Consider the following 20467-nt stretch of genomic DNA (forward strand, 5'->3'; position numbering starts at 1 on the left):
TATGTTTGCTTGTGAATGTATAGCATCCCAGCAGTACCAGCTAGCTAGCTAGCATTTTTGGTAAACTAATGTGCTTGTCACAATTAAAGTTTGAAGCAGTTCAAACTTTTAGAACCACTACCGAGCCCTGTTACATTTATACAGTAAGATCAGTGGCTGCCACCTACAGCGTTTAATATTATGATTAAATTGCTGTAGGTGGCAGCCAGTGGCCTGGTTCTGCTGGAGATCTTGTGGGTTTTTGCCCTATATTAAAGTGCCTCGAGGCAACTGTTGGTATGATTTGGTGCTGTCTAATTTAGCATTAAAAGAATTGAGAGAGGATTATTAAAATGATAGCTTACAGTTCTGCCGTTCGTTGTATTTTACGGTTTTCTGTTTTAGCAATTACCTTATGCAGAATTTTACTAAAGCTTTCAGCAGCACCAGTTTAAGTTGTAATGTTATTTTTTAGCTATCCCATTACATGGGATAGCTACAAACTAAAAATCTACTTTCCCGATAAAGTCAAAATGACACTGACATACTACGGCATCTTATGTTACAAATTGGTATTTTACCAAAGTACAGCCCAGCTCAACTTAAGTTGATATCTCTTTAACACAATACATAGATCTTTTGGAAATAAACAGGAGTGTTTCTTTACATTCTGAAGATAGCTATAGTGGCTGATTATAAGCCATTTAAAAAAAATCAGAAATTACAATATGTACCTTAAAAGCAATAATAAACACAAAGACATTTTCCTCTCAAAAATCTAATTTAATTAAAGCAAAGTGTTGATTCATTAACAACTTTATAAAACAGTGATTTAGTTACATAAATAAATCGATCAGTGTATCAAATCTTAGTTTTAACTTCATGAGCATGTTGACATGGTTGTACAATCATTTACCTAATATAATAAATAAAAGGGCGCATCATTCATTTCTAAACAAAAGAGCTACTAGTAGACCTCTAAGAGACGACACTGAAGAAGATGAGATGAGCTTTTCAAGCACAAAATACAGAGCCAGTTCAGCTACAAATCAAAGACACTAAAAGGCCATCATCATGGTCAGTTTGCGTATGAAAAGAGTTTGGTAGTTAGAACTCCCATTTGGTTATTTTAAAGCATTAAGACAAGGCAAGAAAGAAGGCTGTTCTTGTGTGAGGAATTCTAGAGACATGAAGTTGAAGAGGAAGAGACAATAACATTACAATTAAATTAATTTTTAAAAAATGAAGTGGAACAGTCAAGACCTGTTGTACAGAGCAACTTTCTGTCCTGCACAAAGTCGAGATGTGAGAAAAGGCATGGACTTTTTAAAAAAAAGAAGAAAAAGCAAAGCTTCATTTTGTGAGCGAGTCACTGCAGAAGGTGGAATGAGGCAGACTTGACCACGATGAGAGAACTGCAGCAGCTGGCAGCTGTATGTTGCTGCCGCTCTGCCTCCTTCAATGACTTGTAAAACCCCTCAGTACACTTCTGTGCTCCGGATAATATCCACTCTGCACGTCCACTTCCTGACGGCCACTTTCTGCAGTTCATTTCATGTCTGCAGAGCCCAAACAGGGCCCGTAATGCAATGCCAGGCCAACGTTTAGAAGTCCTTCTGATATGTTTTGCTTTTCGCTTGTTTCCAAAATTACTGCAGCTTCAAGTATTGTGTCTTACATAGAATATTCTGTCATAAATTAGTTAACATATACATTTTTTCAATATTGAGACATATACTTTCATATATACACAGGACAATAAAATGCTTTTGTTCTTTTTTCTGCTTATTTTTGTTTGTTTGTTTCGGTTTTTTTGGAGAAATCCCTGAGAATATACATTGTTTCCACGAGGACGAGAACTGAGATGGTTTGTCGTCGTGCTATCGTGGCAAATGTGTCCGTCAAATAAGCATACTGAATGTTTGCGACAACACTGCAAAGCCAAAACAACCAGCCTGGAAATGGCAGCGAAATGAATTTTGATGGTGGATTTAGAGCCTTTCTTGAGCAGATGGGTGAGGAGGCCTGGGGGGAAAGAGTAAAGCTGGATCCTTTAAAAGAGGTACTCGTCGCTTCAAATGGTCCATTTGGTTTAAAGCCATTTGTCTTCTCTTTGAGGCTGTGAGCATTAGCCGAGGGAAGCAGGAGCAGTGCAAGGCAGACATTTTGCCACTGGACAATACAGGAAATACTCAGCATAAAACCCTCTCACGTTTGTATGTAATGGAAAACACAAAATCTTCAAACAAAGTGACAGTTTTGGAAACTAAACACATAGTTTTTTGGGTTTTTTTTTTGACACATCAATACCAGGGGCCAGATGTATAAACAGTGTGTACACCACTCCCACAGATTAAGTGATGTTTAAAAAGTCTGGTCTATTAAAGGTATCCTGTGGAGTTTTCTTAGAAATGAAGGTAAGTGTTTCTTCCCCCATACAACATTGCAAAATCATTACACTTTATACATTTACGTTTGTTACTTAGCGGTCTTATTCTTTGCTGCCTTTGAAAGATAACTGCCAAGTTTGTTGGTGTGTTGACACAAAAAATCATGTGAGCTACATTTAAAAACAAAAAAAAATCTGCTGCATAATGCTAACAGTGGTCAGCGGGGTACCTTCTAAACATCAGAAAGCAGCAAAAAAATAAATAAATAAAAATGTTTGGTATTGGTGAACAGTCCAAGATTTTCAGTGTCTTGTACTGTTAAGACACCAAAAAGCAACGGATTTATATTTCATTTGAGCTGCATACTTGGTTTTTTATGCCATCATAAACCACAATCATTTGAAAGTGCTTTAAGGAAAAGACCCTACAACATTAGAGAAAGAACTCTACCATGATCATACACTTGGTGTCAGTGGGAAGGAAGAACTCCCTGAACAGTCTGAACAGGAACTCTAAAATGTAATTCCTGCTTATCTTTTAAACATTTCATAAGAATTATGGTTCAACGCTACAATATCATGAATTAGTGGAGCTGTTATCTATAATTTTGTGATTATATTGCAGTTCAAAGTAATAAATTTAATTAGAGATGCAATGACTTAATCTATCTGTGGATCAACAGAAAATAATAGTTGGCAACTATTTAAATAATTAAAAACATTTTCAAAAGAATGCTGTCAAATAAGAAAAATTGTTGCTTTTCTGTGTCTCTAATATGATGATGCCACACTGACTCCAGGATGTGGTGATGAGTGGCCATTAAAGGTAAATTCCTTCCTCTGGTTAAATATAATCAGTAGCAGATAAAGCTTTTGGGCATTGCTCTTGCTGCAGTTATGACTACGGTTGTAGCTACTGCCGATGGGGAGAAGATGATTTACAAGTTACATAAGGTCTGATTAAAGCCCTGATGGGAGTGTCTGTATTTACAGTACTGTCTTGGCCGGCATCACAATTGTATGTGTTGTAGAAGCAACTATTTTGGAACAAACATAGTCACAGTGTAGCCATTAGCTATCCACCAGTAGCAACTAAGTCTACATTCAGAATTATTTATGTGACAAAAGACTCGGTGCATTTGTATATCTATTTATGGTGAAATAATCTGGATAAGAACAGAACCGGTATGAAAAGCCTCAAATCTCCCAAACAAAAACGTGTGTACACTCTGTTTTAGTCTTGGCCCCGGGTGTTGCTCATATGGTTTACAGTCTTTTTCTTTCCTCTCCAAATTTTAAACTTTACTCTAAAACCTTTTGGGCTACCCAACACTAGAATCTGTGTGTGATCATGCTTGGTAACGTTTTAACCTCACAGTCTTAAATATTTGCCTCGAAGAAATTGTGTTCGTTATCCATCAGACCCAGCAGTCCTAAAGCACAAGAATAAGATTCACATGAAAGTTGTTTTAGGTGGATTTTCACTTCAAGTTAGAAAGGATTAAAAAAAAAGGAGACAACTAACAAAACAACAACAACAACAACAAAAATACAATTTGGTCATATGATCGTCTTTTAACCAAATCTCTCTCGAACAAGCATCATGAGCTTCTTCTTGCCCTTGTATATCTGTTTTAGGTTGTCTATGAACTGTGTGAACTGGATGTGTCCGTCGTGTGCCATGAGAAATGTTTCTCTGGCTTTGCTGAGGAACTCGATAAACTCGCTGTAGTGGCGTGGGCTGATGTGCGTCAGCCGAGAGTGCGTTGTGTTGATGTAGGCCCCGATTGTGGCGTCCAGTAGCTGCCTGAGTGGAGTTTTGTCCAGAGACATCAGCTTTCCAGAGTTTCTGCGACTGTGTAGTGCCACCATGCCACCTGGTGTTGTAAGAGTGCACCGGCGTAAAATGTCCGACAAGACAGTGGCACACTTCACACTCTTCACCACTAGAGGGATGACGGCTGCCAGTTCGTTTTTACCCAGGGAGTGGCTGAGAGCACATGCCCAGAGCACATCATTAATGGCCGGGTGTGTGTCTTGGTTGTAGCTTAGGTTCAGGTGAGTCATGGCTAACGTTGCTAGTTTGTATGCCCTTGCTGGATAACCACGGTGCTCCATGTAGCGTGCTATTGTAAACAGCTGTGTGTAGTTCATTCCAGTGGCAGCTGCATCCAGTACAATCTTATAGGCTGTTTCAAAGGCATTGTGGTCCTTTTCACAGAGTGTCAAAGCTGAGAGGGCACAGTTTTGGGGGTCCTTCATGGCACACTGCAGGGCTAAGGTGCGGGCAGAGTTGGCCAGGTTCTCCTGCTGATGGCAGTCCAGATGCAGGCGGACAATAGTGCTGTTGGACATGACAGTGCTAGCCACAACGCTGGTTGCTTCAGTGGGGGTGAAGAGGGTGAACCAGTTCTGCATGATGCTGTCCAGAGCAAACACACCTAGAAAGACAGAAAAAGAAATCTTAGCTTGACAGTTAAGAGGTTTTTAAAATGAAGCCTTCAATCGCAAATGTCACTAAGTATGCTCTACATTTACCATATTTCCCAATGAAAGTCTAGTACCAAAAGTGTGTAAAGTGTAAATTATAAGACAGGAGATCTAGTGATGCTGAAAACTGAAACATTACTTTGTTAACCATCCTTCCATGCAAAAACCTTGAACGAATCCAAGCAGAAATTAAAAGGCAATCTAAAATGACTACTACAGGGTTCCTTTAATGTGATTAGTGTTTGGAGTTGTTAAAAAGGCTTTTTACATTGTAATTGGACAGTTTGTTGGTAATTCCTCTGACATTATATGATGTGGCCCCCCCACTCTGCATCACCAGGCTGGCATTTTCTCAATGAATCCATTCAAAGTCCGCTCACAGAAACAGGGTCCCCTTGTCACTCCCCTGCATTCACAAGAGATCATCTGGAAGGAGGGTTTTCCTCTGTAGAGCTCCTTCCCTCTGGACTTAGCTTCCTGTCCACTTCAGGGAAATCAGCCACTGGGTTTCAGTATTCAAGGCCAAACATAAGGCCCACTTAATCAGCCAACAGCCCACAATCTCCCATAATTACTGACCTTCCAGTCATTCCATCTCCCTTGCAGAGAGCTTTCCAAAACCCACTTAAGAAGTCTGACCTGCTGTTTCTCAAAAGTCCCTAAATCTCTAAGCATTCACAGGCACAAACATCTTTACAATCTATTTGTAGCTAACTGTTTGCTATTCCCTTCCCAAAACAGGGCACAGCAGGCCTGTCGAGCTTTTCTACACATGTATGAGTAGACTCTGTGGTGCAATGGAAAGACAAACTGAACTGCATTGTACTTTATACAAAATTTAACCACAAGCATAGCAGCAGTGTAAGAACTGAAATAAACAGTGTGCTTAAAAAAAAACAGTCAGTTTATTGCCGGTTATTCCTGATAACAGCATAACATAAATGATACTCTTCTCCAACTTCATGTCTTGGACTCCTGTTTTAAGTCCACGCTTTAAGGCCAATCCTCCTTGAAGTCAACTCTCTTCTGATTGGCTGTTCCTTCCAAACATAATTTTAGTTTAATTACTAGACAGTGTTGACTGTGTTATGGTGTGTTAAAGTATTCTGATACAACCTGTTACTTTTTAAGTCGCATAACCGATTAGATGTTATTGCATGACCAAGATTTGGGATGATTCTGTCTCATAGGTGGCAGGGGAACAAACAAGATGGCCTTTATATTGTGCTTTTCACACTTTTTGTGCCCAACTGATACTTTTTTGTCAGCATCTAAAGGCCATAATTTAATTAGCACCACAACAGCTCCAAAGCAGTTTAGGCAAAGAATGATACCCATGTTACAACTCTAAACAACCAGCTTTCACAACCCCATTTCCTCTGACGATATGGGGGTGAATGAGCGGAACTGGCATGTTGCATATATGGAAAAGCACCATCAATGCTGAAAGGTGTATACAGGTTTTAGAGCAACATGTGCTCCCATCCAGATGACATCTTTTTCAGGAAAAGCCATGCATCTTTCAGCAACACCATGTTAAACTGCATGGGGCATCTGTTCCAACAGTATGGCTTTGTAGTAGAAGACTCCAGGTGCAGAACTGGCATGTCTACAGTTCAGACTTTTCACCAACTGAAAACATTTAGCCCATCATGAAACAAGAAACATGACAAAAAATAAATAAAGAAATAAAAACCTGACTGCTGAGAACATACAATCTCATATCAGACAAAAATAGGACAACATTCCTAAGCACACCTAATGTACATTTAGCAAACAGTGACAAGCTAAATGCAAAGGAGTGTTAATTTTGTCTACACAAAGGTACTCAATTAGTTTTCTCAGTACTTCATACTGTAATGGTAAGGGGCCATTTTTTTATTGGCAGTAATCTTGTAACAATTACTTTATGTAAGGGTGAAATTAAGAATTATTGACCTAAATTTACTTTAGCTGAAAAAGAAGAAAAGAAAAAAGAAGTACTCTTTTAGTCTCTTATTTAGCACTAGAAGTGCTAAATATATTTTACTAGTCCAGGTGTCTACTGTGACACGGGACAGCCGTGTTTTTTTTTTACCAACTGAGGAACTGAACCAATATCATGCCAGTCTCCATGCTAATGTTTATCTTATTTTATTTGTTTTATTTGTTAATCTTAACAAATAAAAAAAAAAGTCACACTAACACTGCTGCAATGCTCTCACTCTTAAACCTGTACATGGTACATATACGTTTTTATCCAAATATTTCACCATTAGATGATATTAATATCCAGGCTATAATATGCAGAAACACAATTTATATAAAAAGACACCACTGACACCTCTGACACGATTAGCACTGTAAAGAGGGTGTGTGCCACGATTTCCTCTGGTATGAAAAACTCACCAACTTCAGTAGCACAGGTGACAAGCCAGCGCACCATCTCTCTCCGACGCCAGTTCAGTGTAGACAGGGTCATCCTCATCACCTTTACAAAACACAAAATTAAAGTCTGCACAATGGAAACTCTGTGTGTGTGTGTGTGTGTGTGTGTGTGTGTGTGTGTGTGTCTGTGTGTCTGTGTGTGTGCGTGTGTTCCTTCCTACCTGAAGGCCCAGCTCCAGGGAAACCTTGAGCAGCGTGAGGTCAGGCAGGCTGTCCATGAGAGTGGCGATTTTGAAGGCATCCTGGGCCAGTTTAAAGATGTGGGAGGAGGAGTGGATGTTCTTCTGGATCGACTCTAACACAGTTTCTAGCTTGCGAGCATCACCTGGTAACACATCAAACAAAGCAAATGGAGACAATGAAGCAAAGTCACTATCATCTTCTCTATGGAATCTGGTTTACTGGATTCATTTTAAATTTTTACAAAATACGACTCGTTTATATCCACACAAACGTCTGATGTTATGTTACAGAAACAAGCGTATCACAAGAACTAGACAGACCAATTCTGAAAGTGTCTGGAAGTATGACCCTAATATAAATGTACTTCAGAAAATTGCTACTAAGACAATCTTGTTGTTACCAAAACATAAACATTTTGCGATATATCCCTTTGTCTAGCTAGCCCATCGAATAAAAAGTTATTTAAAGGGAATCTTTTTTTATTTCCATCCACTCTTTTATATACTCGTTTTTAAAAAATTCCCTCTATCCCTGCACCCTACACTCTCTGAAATGAGAGGTTTTAGTCACCGCCCCTTAAGCTAACTTGCTTTCTTTCTTCTTTCTGATTGGCAGCCCCTCGTCAATCCCAGGTAGTACTCTTAAACCAAATCCATGTGCCTGATAAGATCATATACATATACAAAATACATAATGTCACCAGGCCCTCTAATAATACCTGGGTAGTTTCAATTGCCTTCTTCTGCCAAGTACATCCAGTGTCACATCTTTTAAACTTTCTACATTTTTGGTAACGTTCCTGAACAAACATTTCAACATTCCCACTTCACACAGCAGCTGCTCCGGTGTGCAAAGTTCTTTACTGAATAAATGCCTTCAAGCAAGACTTGCAGTATTTGAACATTTATTGCCTGTTCAACACTATGTTTCTGTTTTTCATGTGCTTTGATCACACATTTCCAAAGGATATTTAAAGTAAAATCTTAATTAATGTAAATGGGTGAACACAGCAGAAAGTGTGACCTGAATTGTGTATTGTTTGCATGCAGCTCAGTTTGACACAATTATCCTCCTAACAACTATTTAGGGTGACAGGCTTTTTGCACCTTCTTTCCATGTGGTGCTTTGAAGCAGCTAAAAACACTTTCCCTTCAGATGTAATCAGAAACTAATTTATTTTGAGGGTACTCTAGCTCTTACATGTCCTGGGTACCTGCAAGTTTTGTTTTTTTTCCCCCCAAAATAGTTTCTCTCGCTTGCCATAGGTAGTAAGATTAACTTTAGTCTTGTATGTGGTCGCACATGTCAGAAAACATTAAATACCTCTAAACTAAAGGCGAGATTGCTCTGACAGGAGGCTGTTCAGTTTTTTTTGAGAAGTCTAAGTTGACACCATCAGCCTGAGTAGATGCAGCATCTCCTCAGCTCACTGTGCCTTCCATCCAATTTCCTGTTTATCCTGGTTGAGGCTGTTCTAATTTAATTCATTTTATCATTGAAAATAATTCCCACATACTGTGGGGAAGTACTGAAATTGGTGATAAGCAGCATAAAGGATATTACCATCAGAGCGATATTAGGGCTGTCACGGTATCAGATTTTCACTTCACAATTTATTGTGGAAAAAAAAAGGTTTCCATCGTTTCCATGGTATCAGTTTTTAGATTTTAAACATTTCTTCTTTTTCTTCCCATTCCTTCTGTCTTCTACTCGATCATCTTCTTTAGTCTTTATTGTTTCCTGCCTTTGTGTTTAGATGTTTGGTTTGGTTTTGGTTACTTCTTGTTTAACTTTCAAGGTTGGTTGGTTTTTTGGTGCTGTTTTGTTGTTCTTTTTCCCCTGTTTTTTGCATTGGCCCTGCCTTCAGTGCTTTTCTGTGTTTCAGTGTTTTCACCTATCTGATTACCATATCCTCCCTTTGTGCGCACACTTTCTCAAAATCAGCCATTTCTTCTCCCTCATTCCATGTGCGTCAAGTGGCCCCTTTTGTTTTACTTATTGGTTTTGGGTCACTTTTGGATTCTTTTGACAGTCAATAAAGTTTTTCCTTTTGCTGTTTAACCTGTATTTGTGTGTTGCATGATGAATAAACATCACCCCAAAGCCTACAGGTGGATGCTGGGGTAGTGTAGGGGTGTGTTTGATGGAGTCATCTACCTGAACTCTACAATAAATAGTAGTAGTAATTTCCCCTATATTGCAGGACTGTGAAATAAAAGATAATATTTTTCATATGTGCGTTACTGACAGTATTGATGTTTCATTTTGAAATTTGATGGTTATCATGAATATCAGATATTTCTCTGCCTCATCGTACCTATCTTGCCTTGAGATCTGTTTTCTGTATATATAATTCTGTATGATCATAAAATACCTCAAAATGCACTTTTCCAATTTTGAGTCAATGTACGTTTGTGTACCTTTAGCAGCAGTGAGCATCGTGGAGGCCAGTTCACACTGTTGAGTCTCTATGTGGCTTAGAGTGAACCAGCGAGGGTATCGGTTGGGCACCACAGACACTATGTGGTGAGGCCGAGACAAGTCACTAGAGGGGTTTGTGGACTCCAGGACCGGCAACCTGAGCGCAGATGGAAAAAAAATTGTATTAGTTCTTTATTAGACAGGAAGAGATGTGACCTCTCAGAAGAACACTTCATGGAGGTAAACAAGTTATCAGAGTGTAATGTTCCACTTACAGGATCAATCAATAGTTTTTCAGTGCGTGTCCGCACACCTGAGCTCAGGTGGATCTTTGCCTCAGGCTATGAACACTGAGAAAAGGATGGATTTAAAAATAACTGTTCCTTTTCAGCCAAACCACAGAGATGTTCTACCCAGATAGAGCTGATGTACTTTTATAATCATCTTTTGTTTTTAGGTCTGGGGGGGAAAAAAAGTCTGATCGATTTACATAATATAAAAATCAGAGAAGTTTAATTTAAACAAGACGAAATAAAGGTTCCCGTGGTGGTCTAGAAGCAAACCAACAGTGTGTATTTATTATTCACACATTTTCTAAAACTCCTCCTCAGCATTCTTGAATTATTCAGTGAATATTCCAGCAAAAGGAGGTTTTATCATTAAACAGTGTCCCAGATAACTCCTCAGTCTGCCTCTCTTCTTTTTCCATCTCTGCATCATGAACCAGCGGAGACTTAAAGCGGGCAGAGAGGCAGGTTATACTAGGAGGTGGTGTTAAAATTCCAGCCTTAATCTGTCTTTATGTAAATGCACATTTTCCTTTCTCTTTCAGGCATGCAGACTAAAACTGATCCTCTTTAGTGAATGTCTAGAGGATGACTTAGATGATGGACCGCCATCATTAACCCCCCAACTTACTTCCTTCTAACATGAAGGAAGTCTGAATGAAAATGATCGCCTGAAAATGTTAGCTTAGCTCCACTGTCTGCATGTTTTTTTAGTTTCTCAGCCATTTCGTCTTGCCTAATCTAAACATCTATTTTTTACTATGATTTATAGATAAAATATTTTTTGTTTCTTTTTTGCTAGCTTCATTTCCTCAAGAGATTTTGCCTTTTATTGGCCCGTCATTTTAAATAATTTAAGAGTCACGTTTCTGCAGTAATTCTGTAGGTAATAACCACAAACCTTTCTAAAGTTACACTTCAACCTGACGTACACTTTCTTATGTGCAGGCACATGCTGTACAAGTATAAATGGTGGCTACTAACGTAGGCTTAATATAGAAATATGAATCATGTATTGTAATTTTTATGACTTCCTCAGTTAAATAAAGGTGACGTTGACTTACTGCATCAGCCTGTGGTACAAAATACCATTTTGTACACAAGCCCTTATAACACAACACGCCCTCAGTCAGCTTCAGTTGATATGGCTTCAACACAATACACAGATTTTTTTTGTAATTTTTTTTAATTTCGTTTAGGTCACTTTGGTGGTTTGTTCACATTCTGTTAACAGCTTCAGGAACTTACAATAAGTACCTTTATCACTGATGTTATACAAGTACAAAAGGTACTGTATCAGTCGTGGATACTAGTATTCTGTCCTTTTTAAAAATCATGTTCTCAGTGGTTGTTGTACTGCCACTGAAATCACATGAGTACTTTTCCATACAGGATATTTAGAATTAGGTCCTAAGACGATATAGTTTGGAGGTGGGGAAAAATAAAAGACAGGAGATAAAGGAAATGACCTTGAACTGTCACCTTGTCTATCCATTCAAAAACAATCAACTGGAAAGTGAAACATCCTGTTTTCAGAATGTTGTTGGTTTTCTTGTGATGTTTTCTCATGTCTATATTTAAACTACATTTAAAGATAGCATGGAACTCACCTCATAGCCCTCAGTGCAATTCTATATGCCAGTTCAGCATCGTGAGGTAGCAGGGAGGTGAACAGAAACTTGGCAAAAGTGTGCATGGGGACACTCTCTCTGTAGAGTATTTCCCCCAGACCACTGTAAGGACCAGCTGGAAGAAACAAGACACAACACATGGATCAGTTCAGTCTGTACAGAGTCGACGTGAATACAGATGAGTGCAGAGAAGAGCTTCACATATGACTGGGTGGTAACCCTGTGTACCAGATTGTTTCCCAGCCTGATGTTAACAAGTTTGATAGTGCTGATTAAACCCACAAAGTAAAGCCGAAGTGTGTGAGTCAGCTCTGTATCAGAGGGTTGATCACTGTGTTGGTGAAACAGAAAGCAGAAACGTCTTGCTTTTAAACTGTGCAAGAGGACATCCTGAAACATGTCAACATGCATGTAGTTCTAAAGAAAATTAAACAGCTTCTAGGAAAAGCTTTCAAGTGCTGGTGTGGTGGCACAAAAAGGGCTTATTTAATATAATCGCTTCTATTAGTTTCAATATTGTTTTTTTCTAAGACAATAATTCAGTTAAATTAAAGAAGTTATTGGATTTAAGAGAAATACTGGGGTCAGTCTCAATTTTCTCATGCTTTATTTCTTTATACTTTATAAATAAAAGAGTTAAAATGTAGTAAAAGAAATAAAGATTTACAGACTTTGATAATATATATTAAAATGATTATTTCCTTCACTTTTTTAAGCCTTGCAGCTGTCAGTGGATAACTGCCCTATTCTTTGTGGAATATATAATAAGCCTTTTTTCACTCACACACTCAAAGCTCACTGGTTTTTACTTCGTATTCAAGTCTTTTTTTAAAAAAAAGAAAAAGAAAATCACAATTATGTAGTTTCATTTTTAAATTCTCAGATCACCTGGGAACAGGTTTTTTCTACACTAAAATAAATAAACCATTTTTAACTGTAAATGAATGTACATTTGGTACTTCGGGCAGATTATGGTTTTGAGTGAAAGTTTAGTTTTCTATTAGAAATTACGCCTTTTAACATCTTAACCTGGAATCTAAAAACAATTTGCATGAAAGTACTAAAAACAACAGTGAGTTAGGTTTCTTCTGCTGTACGTGAGAAGTAAACTAAAACAGACTACAATGTGTGTCCATAGCAAAGAAAGATCATGTCACACAATCCAACAGTGTTGACTCATGGATATGCTTTTAATATGCTTTTGGAGAACAGCGGAACTTTCTGGCACAGGAAATGTCAGCTTTTAGTAGGCTTTTGCTGACAATAGAATAGAGTAGAATATCACAAGATTATTTTGTGTTAACATTTTTTTCATAATATAGGGACAGTGAATAATTTTACCCAATAAACCATGGTGTGCAAAAGCCATATTGGCAGGAAAACTAGAGCCCTAAAAAATATACACACAGACAAACACAGTGACAACAGACTGACAATGCAAACAAGTCCACAATTGTAAATACGGGACTCCAAACAAAGTGTAAACGTACATGTACAGCACAGAACCTGCAAAGTACACAGAGTTAACAACCCTGTACACACTGAGTCTGTTCTTTAAGCTGTCTGTGGGTCAGGGTGTGAAATGGAAATTTTCTTCCCACCACCTTTTCATGCACATCATTATGAAAAGGTGGTGAACAGCAATTTGGGAAATCTTGCCATTTCTTTATTAACATGAGTCCAGGTTCAAAGAATTTGATGCACAATTATTTTGGATTTTCTTCAGTAAAAACAAGGTCATATTTAGGACACTAAATATCCTGGACGAAACCCATTGACCACGAGATTTGAACGAGGAACCTTCTTCTTGAATTTTTCACTTTTAAAGATCAATGTTTTGTAGTCATTCAGCCCAACATTGCCAAAACATTCACATTCACGAAGAGTGCATCTCAGCTTTTAACCTAATGTGTAGGGTAAAAGATGCTAGAGGGTTGCAGGCTAGCTTAGCTTGGCATAGAGGCTGTTTTTGCTTGCCTGGTCCAGTCCAAAGGCAACAAAATCTCACTAAGTAGCATTGTGCAATCTATTAAAAAAAATATATATCTGTATTTTGGGAGAAGAACTTACTCAATTAAAAAAAACAAAAAACAACGTATTACAGCAGTGGCTCACTGTTCGAAAAAGCAGCTTAATGTTGTTAAAGTTGGGTCCAACTCACCCTCTAGCAGTAAGACAGCTTGCTTCCGGAAGATCTTCACCAGCATGTCGTTTAAATCAATTTCTTGAAGCTTGCCCAATAGCTGCTCTTCATTGCGACACACTTTCTCCTGAGCGTAAAGGCCGTCTGGCATCACTCTCTGCTGCCCCAGTCCAATGAGAGCCGTCTCCACGGCCAACGACAGGAAAGACTCTCCTTCTTCCAAGAAACGCTGCGCTGGGAAAACCGGATGCTCCGTCCATCTGCCTGAACCCAGCAAGCCTGAGGGTAAGAGAGAGAGGTGGGAGGAGGACAGGGTGAGAGATGACTTAGCAAGGACAATGTACCCTTTGGGGTGCAGATTGAGCTGAGTATTGATAAATCTACTGATCTGTTTGTTCATTCTCATGTTCCATTTTCCTCACTGTGTACTCTCCTGATGGTAATCATGTGTTTTAATGGTTTAATGATGTCTTGGCAGACCTTACAGTTCATCCCAGGAGAATTAACAGTCCCTAATGAGCGCACACACACACACACACACACACACACACACACACACACACACACACACACACACACTCTCAGTTATAAATAGCACAGGCTTAATTGAAAACCTTCCCACCCCCCCAAAAAAAAAAAAAAAATCCCTTATATTCACTATAAAAAGTTCCTTCACTTCTTGAACTCATATTGACAATTTTTACCCATCAATCTACACTCAATAAACCTTTCCTAAGTAAAGGTCCAAGAGTCTCGATGCAAACCACCACAGCTGAAGTGTGTATGAGCAGTGTATGTATGATACCAAACACTTTGGTATCAAACTATTTATCTTTATAGTTGGTGCTTTGATACCATCGAATCTTTTCATAGAGTTCATCATCCATCTAAACAGAGAAGCCCTCTGCAGAGAAGGAAAACATGCAAACCAATTCAACAGCACTGCACCAATTAGACCTTTACAGTAAAACAGCTGGATGAAAGTAAGTCTGAGCGAAATATTTATGACTGCTAAGAGCTTAACAAACTGTACAATAAAGGGCTGAGAGAACACGAGGAAAAAAGACAGCTAATTGAAGGATGGTGGCAGTAGCTCCCTGCTGCGGTGGTGCTTCTAAGAAGGGGAAAAGGGAAAGGGAGATCAGTTAGGACTAAGAGCCATGTGCAGCCAAACAGAGAATTTCTTGAAGAAAACCCCCTCCAGAGACCAAAGACTGGGACTACAGTTCAGCTTTCAGCATAACAAGAATCTAAACTGGCGAAGATAATAATGGAATGGTCTCAGGACAAGTCTTCAGGGCTGAAGTTGAGTGTCTCAGCCAACACCCCACAGACTACCTTTGGAAAACTCAGCGGTTCAGATGCTTGCCATCCCATCCTGCCAAGCCTGACAAGAGGTAGAAAACAAAATGGGAAGAACTGCCCAAATCTAGGTGCTCCATCTTGGAGACCTTCACCATCGACAGGAAAAGCCTGCGGAGGCTTTTCCAACATGACACAATTACATAACTGCAGCTAATGGTACCTCTACAAAGTACTGAATTAAGTCTCTGAAAACTTCTTTTAATAAGGAGATTTCAGTTTTCATTAAGAATTCATTGTAGATTGATGGTGTATAAAATCAGGGTTATGTATTTATAATTAAATCTAGAACATAAAAATGAAGGGCCCTGAGCAGTTCCTGAATAAACTGTTCTTTACAAGCAAAACCGAGTGCTAATGTGACGTCTGTTCTGGCTGCAGTACGCTGAAATTCGTCTCGCTGAGCTCCCTGCATAATTAATGCATTTTAATTGGAGTGTTTTTCCTGCTGCATTTCTTATTCATGAGCTGTTATTGGAGGATGACTGGAGGCCAATCAGCATGTCTGTGTCATTTGTGCTGATTGCGACCTGAGGGCCTGCAGCTCTGACAGAGAAGATACAATCACTGCAGTGTAAATGTTGGAGGCACACTCTGGAAAATGAGTGTGTGTGTGTGTGTGTGTGTGTGTGTGTGTGTGTGTGTGTGTGTGTGTGTGTGTGTGTGTGTGTGTGTGTGTGTGTGTGTGTGTAACATCTGCAGCAAAGGAAAGCAACCATACATACATAATCACTTGAGTATTTTCATTTTCAGCTACTGTATATTTCTATATCATTGCATTCAGAGGACAATATTGTACTTTCTATTACCACTACACTTCTTTGACTTTGCATCCTGTGGTAACATTACAAAATCCAATAAAATGTTAAAGCTCATCAGTGACTCACCATACTTTTGCCCTATTACCTCTTAAAAATCTGTGCCTTGTTGGGTTCTCTAGGTAATTTCAGCAAACACACATCTTCCATACATATTATCAACTGTCCAAAAAAAAGGACATAGTATGAAAATATCTCACAAAAGAATTAGAGCAAACAAAGGCACCCCTCTTCAGAAAGAATTTTGGCACCAGAGGATGTGAGCGATTCTACAGCTATGTGTTCATCTGCACGCACCTGAGAAATCAAGTAGAGTTCCCTCCTCGCTGCCCCTCCCCGTCTCCATGAGGGTGCTGAAAAGAGTGCCGATGGGGTCCAGAGGGTGGCCCACCCATCCTTCCAGGTTGGTGACTGATGTAATTCCTCTGTTTAGCAGCTCTACAGTAACACAAAGACACTAAGTATTAGTTTAAAACATTTGTTTAAGCAGGCTAGGAAGACCATGTCATGATGCTGAATAAGCCTAAAACATCCATGTATCTCATACAGGGAATACTATTTAACTGACTTAAGCCTGCACACATTTCCACCACACATCCTCTTTTCCTGTTGTTTTTATATTGTTGTTTTTTTTTATATTTGCACCAGAACAGAGTGGGATATAAATTCCTGCATATTAAATAATCTTTCATGGTCGTAAATTACTGTTAATGAACTGTTGACAGTCTGGTGTTAAACTGATAGAAAGTGTCACAGAAAACTAAATACAGCTTGTATGCAAATCTAAAAAGGGTCTCCAGCAACAGATGGTGTGATCCCCACAGAGCCATGGTGTCAGTGTCATTGAAGGAATACATAGATAGGAATATATAGATACAGATACGCAGAGACACCTTAATCTACTCCAGAAAAGCACAAAAAACAAATAACCTGTGGTAAAGGTCTCCAAGATGCAGTTCCACTTAATCCACACATGCAAATTTCTAGGTCTGTATTTTTATTCTACAGCTCTGTTGGCATAATTTTGCATGATTTACAGTTAATAAAAAGCACCTATTTATGTTAGACCAGTTTTTCATAGAGAACTTTAACTGACCCACAGGGCTCCACAAACCCAGTAATTGAGTTTTTTCCCCCATTCTTCACTCAGAATGACTATCTCCCAAATAAATGTTCCTCATGAATGTTCAAGCCCAAATTTGAATTATACAAGCAGATAACACCAATAACCTTAACAAGAAAAACAAACAAAAAAACAAAAACAAGAGCAACCGAACAGATGGCTGTTTGTAAAGATGCGTGAACATTCGCGCTTTAGTTCAATGCAAAATAATGTCTTTGCATTTGTTCCATACGTGCTTGACCGGTCAAGTTCCTGTAAGAGGGAAACCTAAATAAAAGCAAGTGAGGATGTTCTTCACGGGTGAACAGATGTTGTGTATACAGATAATACAGCAGTAAAATGAAAACAGACTTTGGAGGGCACTGATTAAAAGTAGGAAAGCAAAACTAAAGAGCACATTAAAGGAGAGTACACTGACCTTTTTTGTGGGAGCGAAAGAGCTCCAGCTGTTTCTTCTGTTGCCGCCGCAGTGTGTTGACGATGGCGATGGCCAGCCTGAGCGCTTCTTTGGGGTAACCGTGTGATCTCAGGGCATCCACTCGGGCACACGCTGTAGGGACGTGCTCTGTGGGAAGGAGAAGTTATTTCATTTGTGTTCCTTCTGCCTTTTTTTTTTCTACATTTATTTCTTGTTATCTCTAACCACAACTCTTCTCTCTCACCATGCCATAAGGGCCACCCTCGGGTGTCGAAGAGGGACGAGTCGAGGTTCTCATGGTAGCAGTAGTTGGTGTAGTGGTCCTCCGTGATGATGTTTTGCAGGTGGGGGTCCTGCCAGTGCAGGTCGCAGGCCTCAATGGCTCGCGTGAAGACCGTCCGGTGAGGCCGAGTCAGCGAGTCTGTGAGAGACGTCAAATGTTTTTAAACGTCAAGCTGCGAGGTAGTGGAGTGTGGTGGTTTATTTTGTGTGCCTAATTAGACTATTTAATCAACATAGTTTGATGATAAAGGCAAAGCATTTATTAATTACATTTCCATCTGAGAAATTTATTTGAAGCCTACATGATACAGGTTCCCTTCGGGTTCCTCTTATGGCCACCTGAGGCTGACTCTGAGGTCAAGCGCAAACTTTTTTTTTGATTTGATTAATTTTGGAATGATCAGGGGTTAAAATGACTAGGAGTTAAAAGGCATGTTTACAGCCTGGTACAAAAGTCCTGATGGATGGTTTCATTTTCGTGACACAGTTATATTTCCAGTCTTAGATTTCCCAAAGTGCAACAAAAGCTGAATACAAAAGATTCAAGTTTCAAGATTACTTGAAAAATGGCAAAAAAAAAAAAAATCATATTTTGCATGGTTGGATCTTAACAAGGTTCCAAGTAGAGCTTCAACATGCAACAAAAAGAAATGGGAGTGAGAGAAAACATTTTTTTGAGCATTCAATTTATTGATTGGGAGTGTATATGAAAAAGACAAAGAATAAGAGTGACAAAATGTATAATGAATAAGTTGAATAAGTTGAACTGAAGAAAAGGTCAGTAACATAACAAGTGCAGCACTGTTACAGGCAAAAATCTCAGCAGTAATAAAAGGTCCTTTCAGCTCATTTGAAACATTTTTATTACTGCCTGAAAGAAACATTCATTTCTCTTTTCCTCCAATTTAGCTAAAGCTGAGGAGAGAATAGAGCCAGAAAAAGCTTCAGGACCTCAAATGTGTTATTGGGATCATTCTATTAGTAAAAAGGTAATAAGCCTCGCAGCCGCTGAGATTGAAAGGAGACTTGATTTTTTTTTTTGGGGGGGGGGGGGGGCAGTGCTGCTGGAGATTGGAGAAAGACATGATGTGATGCAGGAGAGCGTCTGGAAATAAAACAATAGGAAGACATATTTCCGCCTGGTGTCATCTCACCTGGGTTACCAGCAGGGCCCTGGGGCAGAACGTTGGTGAGATTGGTCAGTTCGCTACTATGGTTACCATCCTCCAAGGGGCAAACGTCCACGCTGTTCCACCTGCGAAGCTGTCGTAGCCAGAAAGCCTTCTGCTCAGGTTTGCAGTGGGGGTTCAGCACGATGCACATCCACAGGGCCCCTGCGCACACACATCCAGATATATTACACTTACAAACTTTGCTCTCCTCTTCTGAGACTTACAGCAAGAGAACAGAATGAAATGGAATTTAATAACCCATAAAGTTTTGTAGCCTCATGTTAACTTGTTAAATAATTGAGGGCTGCTGCTAGCCAATACTTTCATTATTGATTAAAAACTGCTGATTATACTGGTTTATAAATCATGAGATTGTTTTGTGCTCAGTTGAACCGGCAACCTTAGGGGCTAAAAAATGAAGCAAACATGGAAGTGCCAATAAAAAGAAATACAAGAAAGGATCTGCAGTTCCTCTAATGGCCACTTGAGGCTGGCTGCAAAAGCAGACCATTTACCTCCCCTGTTAAATTCAGACAGCAAATTTCAGTTTTTGTCTCTACAGCTAATTTCCCGTTACAAAACATCAGAGAGGTGTTTTTGTTTTAATAACTTACCCTTTTTGATACTGATAAAGCTTAAAATTTGAGGTGACTACTTTGACTGATGGATATGCCGACACTGGCAAGTGTAGCTAGTAGCCTCACCTGCACCTTTTCATGTAAATTATAGCATTATAGCAGATTGTAGCATTTAATGAAGTTATCTGTCTATGCTTTGACCGCTAAGCGCTAATCAGCAGCTATCCATGCCTGTGTGGATATATTTGTATACGTTTTAGTTTATCAGTGCAGCTTGCTAGCAAATGCTTGTCAGCATTAGATAATAATTAAGTACATCATAGGCTTCTCTAAATATGGTTATTTCTAGCTCTGGAAAAACTAACACCAACAACCAAAAGAATAAAGGTGAATCCTACAGATGATTAGGCTCTGTCCATCTTCAATATACAGTCTATAGGCTTGTAACGTCAAGTCAAGAATCAGTTTGCTGTAATATTAGATCAAGGAAAGCTAAAAATACTGGAACAAAAAAAGGCTTTTTTCCAAACAAACAAAAAAATAACACAGTTGAAAGAGAGTTTTGGACCAGCATTTTACATATTATTATTCAACTCTTTGATGAAAGCACCAAACAGATGGATATATTTTTATGTTATGGACTAAGCAATCAAAGCGGAAACCTGAATCGATAAGACAGCAGGAAATATTCTTATTGTTGTTGTAACCAAATCAGAGAAAGTGCCAATTCGTTCTGAACAGTCCAAGCATGTGCTGCTAAAATA

At 39.0% G+C, this 20467-nt stretch overlaps 1 protein-coding gene across 1 annotated transcript in view; it reads right to left on the reverse strand.

Moving 5' to 3' along the window:
- Nucleotides 1–741: 741 nt before the first annotated feature.
- The window catches only part of zswim6 (zinc finger, SWIM-type containing 6), a 49726-nt gene continuing 30000 nt past the window's right edge, over nt 742–20467 (reverse strand). The window contains exons 5-14 of the mRNA XM_005459665.4: nt 19108–19287; nt 17916–18092; nt 17672–17818; nt 16428–16568; nt 13969–14229; nt 11787–11922; nt 9889–10046; nt 7447–7610; nt 7247–7328; nt 742–4809 (exon numbers count right to left, since the gene is read on the reverse strand). Of these exons, the coding sequence (XP_005459722.1) occupies nt 3944–4809; nt 7247–7328; nt 7447–7610; nt 9889–10046; nt 11787–11922; nt 13969–14229; nt 16428–16568; nt 17672–17818; nt 17916–18092; nt 19108–19287 (2312 nt within the window). The 3' untranslated portion in view covers nt 742–3943. The remainder of the gene's footprint in view (nt 4810–7246; nt 7329–7446; nt 7611–9888; nt 10047–11786; nt 11923–13968; nt 14230–16427; nt 16569–17671; nt 17819–17915; nt 18093–19107; nt 19288–20467) is intronic.

The sequence above is a fragment of the Oreochromis niloticus genome, linkage group LG7 (genome assembly GCF_001858045.2).
Source record: "Oreochromis niloticus isolate F11D_XX linkage group LG7, O_niloticus_UMD_NMBU, whole genome shotgun sequence".
In the NCBI taxonomy this organism is placed as follows: Eukaryota; Metazoa; Chordata; class Actinopteri; order Cichliformes; family Cichlidae; genus Oreochromis; species Oreochromis niloticus.